This window comes from Tupaia chinensis, unplaced genomic scaffold (genome assembly GCF_000334495.1).
Source record: "Tupaia chinensis unplaced genomic scaffold, TupChi_1.0 Scaffold000365_1, whole genome shotgun sequence".
Taxonomy (NCBI): domain Eukaryota; kingdom Metazoa; phylum Chordata; class Mammalia; order Scandentia; family Tupaiidae; genus Tupaia; species Tupaia belangeri.
In genome coordinates this window covers 2,459,652-2,472,367 of record NW_006159862.1, presented here as the reverse complement: position 1 = coordinate 2,472,367, position 12,716 = coordinate 2,459,652, and the positions used below count along the sequence as shown (strand labels likewise).

General features: G+C 53.0%; 1 protein-coding gene across 1 annotated transcript in view; it reads right to left on the bottom strand.

The window, feature by feature from the left end:
• Positions 1-203: 203 nt before the first annotated feature.
• Positions 204-12,716, bottom strand: part of LOC102470017 (phosphoribosyl pyrophosphate synthase-associated protein 2) — a 59,778-nt gene continuing 47,265 nt past the window's right edge. Inside the window, exons 9-13 of the mRNA XM_027773709.1 lie at positions 10,109-10,289; positions 4,603-4,698; positions 2,728-2,823; positions 2,300-2,446; positions 204-847 (exon numbers count right to left, since the gene is read on the bottom strand). Of these exons, the coding sequence (XP_027629510.1) occupies positions 689-847; positions 2,300-2,446; positions 2,728-2,823; positions 4,603-4,698; positions 10,109-10,289 (679 nt within the window). The 3' untranslated portion in view covers positions 204-688. The remainder of the gene's footprint in view (positions 848-2,299; positions 2,447-2,727; positions 2,824-4,602; positions 4,699-10,108; positions 10,290-12,716) is intronic.

Sequence of the window (12,716 nt, the reverse complement as noted above, 5' to 3'; positions counted from 1 at the left end):
AGGGGCTGCGCGCCCTGAAATCCAAACCTCTCCTTCCTCAGCCCAGAGACTGCGCGTGGGGCACGGCCCGGTCTGTGACAGCGCGTCGCTCAGGGGACATCACGTCCGAGAGAATGCGCCGAGGCACGCTCGACACCCACGAGCTCAGTCAGCTCCCGTTTTATTGTGGTTATAAAACAACGGCCAAAACACGTTTTAAAAAACACAAACACAAGTTTTTATTCCTTCTTTTGTCGCAGAAAATAAATACAATCACATATTCCATATGCTTGTCTATAAAAGCATTTCTAAAAACGTCATTTACTGGATTCAACAGTATCACCTTCCTGGCTTGTCAATTACAGTAACGCACAGTAGGTCATTTTGTTTCATTAACTTTTTTTAAGCACTTGGCTCAAGCGACTTTGGGCAAAGGCTGTTCGTGAGCTTAGAAAGTTTATTCCAAGGGTTATTTTTTAAACGGTTAAGCTAAAAACGACCAGGCTAACTTATGTAAGAGGAGAATCAAGTTTTCTTTTATAAAAATTGCTCCTAAAACTCAAACACCCAAACGGACATAAAAGTTGGTCTAGGTCCCAGGGACGGGCAGGGCGGTGCGGCGGCGGGCGCCGGGCCGCGCCGGGCAGCAGGCCCTCACAGCGCTTGTTCCGGTTTCCAGCGTGGCCCTCGCGGGTGACCAGGAGGCCGGTCAGTCGTCCAGCCCGATGTTCCTGAAGAGGTAGGACATGGACTCCCCGTTGTGGATGCGGCGGATGGCCTCCGACAGGATCATGCTGATGTCCACGGTTTTAATCTTGGGGCACTGGAGCTTCTGGATCTCGTGTGGGATCGTGTTGGTGACCACCACCTGTGAGGCAGGGGACACAGGGCAGGTGAGCCGACGGGGAGGGCCGGCGGCTCCGGCGAGGCGAGGGACAGAGCACGAAGGGCTGGCCCATCGGGAGGCCAGGGGTGTCCGGGCTCGGTGTGGGACGGGGACACGCTGGAAACCTGGGGGGCTGTGCACGCCCGCCCACCCCCGGGGTGGCTTCTCTCTGCCTGTCTCTGTCTCTCCAGCGAGCGCTCACACTCTATAGCAAAAATCTCTCCTAAAACAATGCAGTAACTGCTGGGGAGATGGAGAAACGGGAACCCCGCACTCTCGGGGTGCGGTGCGGGACGGGACAGCTGTGTGGGCAGCCCGACTGCTCCTCAAATGTTTAAATGCGGGGTCACAACACGACATGGCACCTCTACTCCTGGGCGCAGAGCCGAGAGAACCGGCGGCCTACACAGCATCGCGTGTGCGAGGGCTAGGGCCGCATCGCTCACAGCAAGCAGGGCTGAAGCAGCCCGAACTCCCCTCCAGACAAGGTGGCGCTACCCAGCGGTCAGCACCATCTGGGCAGGGGAGGGAGTGGGCAAAGCACTGGTCCCCCTGCACCAGGAGGGCTGAACACACGAGGCCGAGTGAGCGGCCGGCACCGGAGCCCACGGAGTGACCGCATGACGCGCTCGTGTGCTGTCCCGGGCAGGTCAGCAGAGAGCGAGGTGGGTGGCTGCCAGGGCAAGGCCAGGGGCTCAGAGAATACGGGGTGAGGGCCGACGGGTCTGGGCTCCTTTTGGGGGGATAAGAAATACTCGAAAATCAAGCGTGGCGATGACCGGGACTCTGAGCACTCGGAGATGGCTGGCCCTGTGCGCTCGAGGCGGGTGACTGCAGTCTGAGCCACACCTCATGAAGTGGCTACTGTACAACTGTGACGGAGGGCCAGTCTGGCAGGTGGCGTGGTGGTCAGGGGCGCCGGAACCCCACATGGCTGATCGTGGTTTGAGTCCCCGGTTCGGTGGCTTGCTTTCTCACTTTCCTCTCTCACTCTCCGGCTCTATCCCTCGCTGGTCAATCCATCGATCAATCAATCAATCAATAACGTTAAATAGAATAGTTTTTTTAAAAAAAATGTTAAAATAGAGGCTAATATTCACTAAGAAATAATCTCACGCTTTGAATCCATTCCGTTTGTTTTCACCTTGCCAGAGGGCGTGTGTGCTTGCCAGAGAGAGAGAAAGCACCCTCCCTAGTGGGGACAGTGGCCCTGCAAGCCCGTCGCCTCCATTCCCCGTCAGGACTCGGGGCACGCACGCACACGCGCCCCGCGCGTCACTCGAGATTCGGTCAGTGGCTGCTCACGCGGAGCCTCCTTGACCATGAGGCTGCAGGGCCAGCCCCGGACACGCTCACCTCCCACCTACTCGCATAACTGCGGACTGGGTGTGCCGCGGTGCCCAGGACAGCCGACCCACCCGCCAGCCCGGTTACCTCGTCGATAGCAGATTCTTCGATCAGCCGGGGGGCGTCGGAGGATAACAAGCCATGAGTCGCCATCACGAAGATCTTATACGCGCCCCTCTCCTTCAGGGTCTCTGCCGCAGCAAGAAAGCTGTCCACGTCATCGATGATGTCATCCTGTCACATCACAATGGAGCAAAGGGTCCATGAATGTTTTGGCAAAGGGTGGAACGGGGGGAGCAGCAGGTGGCATGGTGGTTACGGCACCAGACACTCCCACATGGCTGACCACGGTTCAGTCCTGGACCTGGTGGCTTGCTTTCTCATTTCCCTTTCCTTTCTCTGTCAAATGAAAATAAATGGATAAATAACATTTAAAAAATAATTCTTTAAAAAATAATAAAAAGGTCAGACAGCAGGAAAAGGAAAGGGCCTGCCCGACTCTACTGGGGCAATACCTGCCGCTCCATTTTCACATACACAGACAACATGGTGGCAGGGCCTCGTCCCTGGGCCCCCTTGCGCTCCGTAGGCTTTCTCAGACGTACCTCTTCCTATGCAGCACCCGCCACCCACAGGGCGCCTCCCGTCATGCTCCAGGCTCCCTAGAGAACACTGGCACCGGCTCTGTACCCCGGCGGGCCAGACTGTGCTCACACAGCTGTTTTTCTTAAATAATTACTTTATTTAACTTTATTCCATTTGAACAGAGAGGGACAGAGTGAGTGAGTGAGTGAATGAGAGAGAGAGAGAGAGAGAGAGAGAGAGAGAGGAAACGAGAAAGCAAGCTGCCAGGTCCAGGACTCAAACTGCGGTCAGCCATGTAGGAGTCCAGTGTCCTTAACCACCGTGCCACCTGCTGGCCCCAACTTTTTTTAAAGAGAGATTTTTGTTATAGGGTGCATGTATTGGCCAGAGAGACAGAGAGAAAGTAAGAAATCACCCCCCAGAATGGACAGCCATGCTGCAATCTCATCTCCTCTATTCTATTCTCGGGATTTGGGCACATGCGCACATAAGCTCAGCGTGACTTTCAAGCCACCAGGACTGGGACTCGAACCACAATCAGCCATGTGGGAGTTCAGCGCCTTATTCGCTGCACCACCGGCTGGCCCCCGGAATGAGGGTTTTCAAATGCACAGAACGACTGCCAGAAGATGCTTCCGTCGCAGTCACGGACTGTGGGCAGCTCTCTCCCGAACGCTTCTTCATATTTTTCTTATTCTCCAAATGTTCTCCACTGAGCATGTGGGAAATACACTTTCTTTTTTTAAGAGAGATTTTTGCTACAGGGCACACGCATTCACCAGAGACAGAAAGTGAGAAATCACCCCCCAGGGGAGATGGCCACGCCGCAATCCCTTCTCCTCCATTCTCCTCTCGGGATCTTGGGCACGCCCGCACACACGCCCGGCATTTTTCAAGCATCCGGGTCCAGGATGGAACCACAGTCAACTATGTGGGAGTCCAGCGATGTAACCATGAGGCAACCTGCTGGTCCCAGAAATACACTTCTTATGCACAGGCTTACAATGGGATTATTGTTTTTAGTAATAAAATACCTACTCCAGTGGTTTCCAACCTATAGACAAGATTCCCATTCCTCTTATAACGAAATAATGATTTTCAAACCATTACGGTACCAAACATTGTCTAGAGTGGACTGAATATTCATTTATTTATTTTACGTGCATGTATTACTCTCCAAATGTGCACTGATAATACCACCATAAAAAAAAACAAAACAAAACAAAGAAAAACAAACACACAAAAAAACCATGTTACTTTAAAAGTGTTGCTGGTGGGACCAGCAGGAGAATGGAGGAGAAAGGACTGTGGTGGCCACCCCCCTGGAGGGTGATTTCTCGCTCTCTCTCTGGCGAGGACATGTGGTCCTACAGCAAAAAGCTAAGAAAACAGTGCTGCTGGCAAAGTGGGACCCCTCTCTGGGGACAGCGGGGCAGTTCCTCCTGAGACTAAGCGTGCAGCTCCGATGCAAACCAGCACCTGCACTTGGGGCATTTACTCACTAACAGGGACGTCAGAGCTCTGCTGACATAAAAGCCAGCACGCGAAGGTGCGTGGCAGTTTCACGTGGAGCACCCCCAAACTGGAAACAATGCAAACGTCCCTCAACGGACGTGTGTGGCCTTCGAACCACGGCTACCGCTCGGCAAGGAAAGGGGACGAGCAGTCACACGGAAGCGGGCTCTGGTGGCGCACCGGAGCTTCAGAGCCTCGGTCTCGGACTTGCGGCCTCTGGGACTGTGAGGAACGAATCTCTTCTCTTTCTAAAGCACCCAGTCTCAGGTCTTCCTTAAGGCAGCCCAAACAGGCCAAGCCGCCGGGAAGGAGGGGCTGGCTGTGGCCTTGAGGACTGGCACAAGGAGCTCTGTGGTGACGACCCGGTTCTGGTTTTCGGTCTGTTTCTAAATGAGAGATCTCTGACTGTCACAACGGCTGGCCCACCTCTCGGCCCGCTGGAGTAGAGTGCAGGCCACTGCTCCGGCCTGCTCAGGCTGGTCTGAACCCACCCATGCTCTGCTCGCCAGCTGCCCCACCTCACTGCGGAGCCTGACGCTGGCGCCATGGGGGCTGGGCTGGGAGGGACAGCCCTGTCCTCGACTGTGGTGCTAACTCCGACTGTGGTGGCTCTCCTCTGATGGGACCACACAGCCGTGCACAGCAGGAGCACAGTGCGACGGAGGGGAGGGGTGTGCGCCGGGCGTCCAGGCTGCGCTGAGGCCGCAGCTAGAGCAAGAGGGGCAGCCGGGAAGGTGAGCTGCAGTGCTCCTCTGCACGTTTCTTACTTCCTGGGAGTCTATGATGGTTCAACATTAAAGGATTGTTTTTCTTTCTCTGTTTTTTTTGAACTGCAGTGGGCCAGCCAGTGGCATGATGGCTCTAATAGCTGGATCCTACAAAGCCAGCTGTGCGGTTTGAGTCCCAGACTCGACACACACACCAGACTGTGAGCATGTGTGAGCCCAAGTCCCCAGTGAGGGAGAAATGGAGAAGGGACTACAGCATGGCCGTCCCCATAGGGGGTGCTTTCGCTCTCTTTCTCTCTCTCCAGTGAGCACAAACATCTTCTGGCAAATTAAAAACAAACAAACAGAAGTTGCAACAAAAAGGGGAAAAGGCATGGAATCACAGCGTCTTGTCTCTGCAGGCTTCCCAGTAATAAAGCAATCGACGGGCACCTACTGCCCTGAGGGATGATGTGGGAGACTAACTGAGCGAAATGACTCGGGGTAACTCGGTACCCACTGGGGAGCGTGGGAGTTCGTGCAACAGCTCTAGAAACCTGGGGAGCAGCCTTCAGACCCCACAGTTCACGCCCAGGTGCCCGGAAACGCCTGCACACACCAGAAACTGGGTGCAAGCTGTTCAAAACAGTGCTCTCTGGAAGTGGGAAAACCTGCACGGTCAGTGCCCGGAGTAGAGGACTCGGCTGTGGAGCAGCTCCACACCAGACGCCGCCCGGCAAGGAAAAGGGGAACAAGGACGTGTCACTGCATGAGGACCTCTAAACAGAGTCACCGAGGACACCAAGAGACACGCTGAACAGGGCCAGCTCGGGCAGGGTGGAAATGAGGCTGAATCCATGTGAAGGTCATGGGTTCGCATCCCTGGTCGACCTCACACGCCAGGCCAGGTCATGCCCGTGATCCCGGCTGGCTGGGGCGGGCACTGTGGCGTACGACCCTGCTGAGGGCCCTTCTCGCTTTCTCATTAAGTAAACGCACAAGCAGATGAACAAAGTTAAAAAAGAGAATAACAAAACGAGGTAAGAGAGGGCATGAGGGACAGCTGCAGGCTGGGGACACCTGCTGTCCGGAGAAGGCTTCAAGGGTACCTGGCGAGGCCTCGCGAGCGGAGCTGTGGGGACGCAGGTGTTCATCCTGCTCTTCTTTGGACTAGAAGGGCATTAAGTGTGTGCTCTTTTTGCAAGTAGCTTTACGACGTGTTTTTAACAGCGATCTTTAACTTTATACCCTACTTTCATCACAAAACAGTTTCCCACGGTATGACAAACAGCTGCACAATATTTAGTTAAGAGTCAGCTATTTGCTAATAAACTAAGGGCGGCATCCCAGCGTGGGGCCGGGAGGTCACCGGCTCAGTGAGCCGGACCTGCCGCACCACCACCGGCCTTTCCTGTGCGCCTCAGCGGCACACTGAATCAGCACTGGTCAGAACAAAACACACACACCAAAGTCGCCACGTTAAAAAGTAAAGCGAAGCCTGAAACAAGTTAATGTCTCGTGATAAAAACGCTCAGTACGCTAAGAACGAAGGGGAACTTCCTCGCTCTGATAAAGGCAACCATGAAACCCCCACGGCTACCGTGATACTTAGGGTGAAAGACAAAGGGCTTCCCCCTAAGATCAAGAACGAGGCGAGGATGCTTTCTTCCAACACTGTTCTTCACTGTTGCACTGGTCAGAGCAATTAGGTAAGACAAGAAAGAAAACATCCAGACCAGAAAGGAAGCAGTAGGGACCAGCAGTTAGTGTAATGGCTATGTCACTGGACTCCCACGTAGTCGACCACGGTTCAAGTCCCGAACCCAGTTGCTTAAACTCATGCCGGGCGCGTGTGCGTGCGTGCCCAAGATCCCGAGAGGAGAATGGAGGAGAAGGGATTGCAGTGTGGCCATCCCCCCTGGGGGGTGATTTCTCACTTTCTATCTCTCTGTTTCTGTCTTTCTGGCGAGCGCACACACCCAATAAGAAAAAAACTCTCAAAAAAAGAAAAACAAAACAAACAAACAAAAAAAACAGAACCCTTAGTACCTCAACAATAAAAAGACAAAGAACCCAATTCAAAAATGGGCAAAGGACCTGAATAGACATGTCTCTAAAGAGGTACAACCAGCCAATAAGCACATAAAAAGATGCTCAACACCATCAGTCATTAAGAAAACGTAAATCAGGGACCAGCAGTTGGCATAATGGCTGTCACTGGGCTCCCATGTAGTCGACCACGGTTTGAGCCCCTCTTTTGGATGCTTTTGCTTAAACTCACACTGGGCATGTGTGAGTGTGTGCCCAAGATCCCTAGGGGAGAATGGATTGCAGCGTGGCCATCCTCCTGGGGGGTGATTTCTCGCTTTCTGTCTCTGTCCGTCTGGTGAGCATATGCGCCGATAGCAAAAACCTCTCAAAAAAAAAAAAAGAAAGAAAGAAAGAAAGAAAGAAAATGCAAATCAAAACCATTTCATAACCACTAGGGTGGCTATAATAAAAAAAAAAAAAATCAGAAAGTAAGTGTTGTGGATGTGGGAAAATTAGAACCTTTGTTTACTGCTAACAAGAACGTAAAATGGTACGGCTGCTCTGGAAACCACATGGTAGTTCCTTAAAATGTGAAGCATGGAATTACCACATTACCAAGCAATTCCAGTCCTAGATATATACCAAGGGAAAAGAAATCACATGTCCACACAGAAACCCGAATGTGAATGTCCACCGCAGCCTGGGGGCAGAACGACCTCAAGGCTCAAGCCCTGCGTTCTGGTGCAGTGATTCCTGGACCTCCCAGGTGCAACTCAGGTCACCCTCCCAGCAGGCGCAGGGGGAAAACCGTGGTGTGCAGTGCTGTCTCTACAGATGCACAGAATGAGCATAGCTACCTTCGCCCAGATTTCTAAGGATGCCCCAGAGAACCGGGTCCAGGCAGAGAACTGTCACCGGGGCAGGGCCATCACAGAGACCTCTCACTAGGGCAAAATGCAACAGAACTGAGGGCACAGGGATGCCTCTAGCCCACAATGGCAGATTTGCAAGCACACAACTGCGGCCTGGGAGGAGCAGGCATGCACCTCCAACAGGAAGAGCTCCTGCACAGGGTGAGCCCGGCTAAGCTCTGGGTGGGGCTGGCGTGGGGCTGCCCAGAGCTCTGCAGGTCAAACCCCTGCTCTAGCGTGCCTGGATGGCGGAATCTGAGTCAAAGGTTATTCAAGGGGCTTAAGATTTAATGCTGTTTGCCCTGCTGGGTTTTGGACTTTCTACTTTTCCCTTTTTGGATGGGAATACCTGTCCTATGCCTGTCCCACTACTGTGTGTCAGAAGCACATAACTTGCTTGATTTTGTAGTTCACAACTAAAGAGAACCTGCTTCGGAACGAGTCCTACCTTGAAGGTTACCCATATTTGATTTAGATGATGCTTAGTGGATACTTGCAACTTTAAGCCTTTAGTTGACACTAGAACTAAGATGAGACTTAACTGGAGTTAAGTTTTTGGAGCTACTGGGACCAAATGAACATGTTTTGTATATGACACGAACATAAATTTTGGGCCAGCGGTGCAATGCTCTGTTCTGAATGGCCGAGTTCCTACAAATTCATGTTGGACCCATTTGTGATGGTATTAAGAGGTGGGGCCGTGGGCTGGCTCTAGCCTAGTGATTAAGGGAGCTGGGTCCCACAGGGGCAACCACAGTCCAGACATTGTGGCCTGGCGGCCTGGGCAGGTCTACGCGCTTGCCCAAGACCCCATCAGGATGGAGCAATGTGGAGAGGGGAATGCAGTGTGACCATGCCCCAGTGGGGGCACTTCACTGCCCGCCCCGCCCCCGTCTCTCTCTGGCTAGGGAATGTGGCCTCTGACATCAAAAAGACGGAGAGAAAAAGAGGTGCAGGCTTCAGGGGTGACCAGGTCACAAGGGCTCTGCCCTCATGAGCAGGGTTAGCATCCTTATAAAAGCCTGAAGGACCTTTCCGCTCTCCTTTACCAAGTGAGGATGCAGAAGAAAGCACCCTCTGTGGGACTCAAATGACACGCCAAATCTGTCGGCATATCAGTCACGCACCTCCCAGCCTCCGGAACCGTGAAACACACATCTCTGTGATTCTTTTTTCTTTCTTTCTTGTAAAAAAATTTCTACAGGGCGCACGCATACACTGTGGGAGGGTGGGGGGACACAGGAGCAAGCAAGAGACAGAAAGTGAGAAAGCACCTCCAGGAGGGCTGGCCAAGCACAACCCTCTCCTCCATTCTCCTTTTATGACTCTGGGCATGCGTGCACACACGCCCAGTGTGCCCTTCAAGTCACCAGGTCCACAGCTCACACCGCACAGCCAGCCGCTGAGATCTAGCCGTCCTAACCGCCGGCCCGGTTTCTGTTACCTCTGTCACCTGGTCTAAGGTTCTGGACTAGCAGCCTCAGCATCAACTGACTACACAGGGGTACAGCCTCACACGTCCGATTTGCACATACGCCACAGAGTAGGCCTTGTTTCTGGATGGCTAATGCGAAGGGTTACATAATCAGCTGTTGGGCAGTCTGATTTATCAAGCTCAAGCTCTCCTCTCCAGTTCACGATTAAACCTTTCCTTTTTCTTTGCATTAAAAATAACACTATACGGGCCTGCAGGTGGCGGGGTGGTCAAGAGCGCTAGATTCCCACATGGCCAACAGTGGATTAAGTCCCGGACCTGGTGGCTTGCTTTCTCACTTTCCCTCCCTTTCTCACACACACTGCTTCTCTGGTCAATCAATCAATCAAGCTAAAAAACCAATTCTTTAAAAAAACCACTACAGTGAATAACTATGTATAAAAAAAGCTTTCTGCTTAAGTTAGACTGCAGTCTAAGACACACTACGGGGTGAATGGCTGAGACTCGCTGACGTGCCATAACCGTCTAACTGGTTTGAACATGGGGCCTCCAGTGCTGAGACAGACGGCTCCCAAAGGGCCCAGTAACTCAGACCAGAAGAGCATTTATGACAGTCCGGCCAGGAAAGGTGTTAATCAGCTTTTGCCAACTTTAAGGAGATGAGGGAGCTCCTATTTTCCTAAAGACAACCATGTAGACGGCCTTAGAATCAGAGGAAAGCGGCAGGAGGCGCCGCACACTCACTGGGGATCTCCAGGCTGGGGTGGATGGCAGCCACACTCCGGACCATGGGCGGGGAATGCCGTCCGTCCACCAGGTCCGACTCGGCGTCCTGCGCTTCTCCGTGAATCACCGCGATGCCCAGGCGCAGGCGCTCCGCGAAGGACTGTGCCCTGAGAGAAAGCATCAGACACCAATTCGAAGCTCACACACCCATTCTCTGCTAGCGGGGGCGGGGGGCAGACATCAAGAGGACAGAAGCAAAACAGAGCTCCACAGGAGTCACGGAGAAAGAGGAAGGAGGGGCCAGCAGATGGCGTACCGGCTCGTCATGGCCTCCCCACTCAGCCGCCTGCAGAGCGAGTGCAGATGGCCTGAGAATCACGCCGGGCACGCGGATGTGCGTGCCCAAAATCCCTGGAGGAGAACGGAGGAGAACGGAGGAGATGGGGTGATCTATTGGTCTTCCCCCCCGGGGAGGTAATTTCCCACCTTCTGCCTGTCTCAGTCTCTGGGAAGCGCACGCATCCTATCACAAAAATACCTCTGGGGAAAAAAAACGAGAAAAGAATCTCAAATTCTTGGAACCCATGGCTAAGTTCAGAGACTCCGCACAACACACATGTCCCTCCAGCAGCGGGCCGCCATGACAGGCAGAAGCCGGGCCCGGGCTGCAGTCAGCCGGTAAGTTAGCTATCCAACGCAGAGCCTGGTTCCTCCCCTGCAATCGCTAATTCCACCTACCTAACAGCAAAAACCAACCACGTGACACAAAAGTGCATTGCATTCTTGTCAAAGTATTAGGTATCTATCTATCTATCTATCTATCTATCTATCTATCTATCTATTTATTTATTTTTAGAGGTTTTTTGCTCTAGGGCGCGCGCACTCGCCAGACAGAGAGACAGACAGAAGGTGAGAAATCACCCCCCAGGGGGGATGGTCATGCCGCAATCCCCTCTCCTCCATTCTTCTCTCGGGATCTTGGGCACACACGCGCACGCACCTGGTGTGAGTTTTTAAGCCACCGGGTCTGGGACACGAACTGCGGTCGACTACGTGGGAGTCCAGTGACATAGCCATTACGCTAACTGCTGGTCCCTGGTATCCATTATTTTTTAAAGAATTATTTTATTTAATTTTACTCACCATTGTTATTTATTTATATTTTAATTTGAGCAGAGAGAGAGACAGAAACAGAGGTGGAAAGTGAAACCAAGCTGCCAGGTCTGGAACTCGAACCACAGTCAGCCATGAGGGAGTTCTACACCCCAACCACTGTGCCATCTGGTGGCCCCTTCAGAAACCATTTTTAACAGCTTTATGGTGGTGTAAGTGCAATTCTGGAGGCTGTGCAGTTCAACATGCACACTTCCCACGTTCTGGTGTAGGCTTACACCCACAGGAACATCAGCCGACTCGACAGCCAGCGTGTCTGCATCTCGCACGGCCACACGCTTCCTGTGACCTCTGTCTCCCCACCCAGGCAACCCATCTGCCTTCTGTCCTCACTGTCTCAGCTTTCACCAACGTCAGGTAAGCGGATCACAGAGCACGCATCCTCGTGTGGTCTGACGCGTGTTACCTGGCGTGGCTCGGTGTGGCAGGTCGCCCACGCTGCGTCCTGGAGCGACAGTGCACGCCCTCCCACTGCTAGGCAGTGCCCATCACGTACCGGCTTATGCAGCCATCGCCGATGGACGCCTGGGTGCCTTCCGTTCTGAGCTCTGCTTGGACGCATACCCAAGAGCAGAGTGACTGATGGTGTAGCAGGTGTATGTTCAGCTCTTTAAACCACGGCCACACTGTTCCAAAGTGGCCATAACGTCTCAGACCCCCAAAGCGGCGTGCGTGAGCTCCAGTTCCCTGCGTCCTCACCAACGTGCGGTTTGGTCAGTCATTTTAACACAGTCCCTTCCGAAGGTGTGCAGTGGCACTTCGTGGTGGCTCCAATCTGGACTTCCCCGGGGACAGGGCCGGGTGCCTCTGCCACGTGCTCACTTACCCCACATGCATCTGCTGGTCCGCTTCTAATTGGGTCGCTCCCCCCGTCACTTCTGAGAGCTCTCTGCACTCTACATGGTCCTTTACCACACACGTTTCACAAAAATCTTCTTCCCATCTGTCCTTTTTCCTTTTGTTTTCTTAATAATGTCTTTTAAGGGACCAGCAGATGGAGAAATGGTTACATCACTGGACTCCCATGTAGTTGACCACGGTTCGAGTCCCAGACCTGGCAACTGAAAACTCACCCTGGGCACGTGTGTGTGCATGCCCAAGATCCCGAGAGCGAGAGCAGAATGGATGCAGAGTGGCCTTCCCTAGGGGGGTGATTTCTCAATTTCTCTGTTTCTCTCTGTCTCTCAGGTGAGCACACATGCCCCTATGGCAAAAAGCTCTCAGAAAAAAAAAAAAGTCCTTTAAAGAACTTACCAGTTTTTGTGCTTTTAGTGTCTTATTTTAAAAAATCTTTGCCTGAGGGACCAGCAGTTAGCGTAATGGCTATGACGCCAGACTCCATTGTAGTCAATCTGGTTGGTCTCCCAGACCCAGTGGCTTAAAACTCACGCCGGGCCCCTGTGCGAGTGTGCCCAAGATCC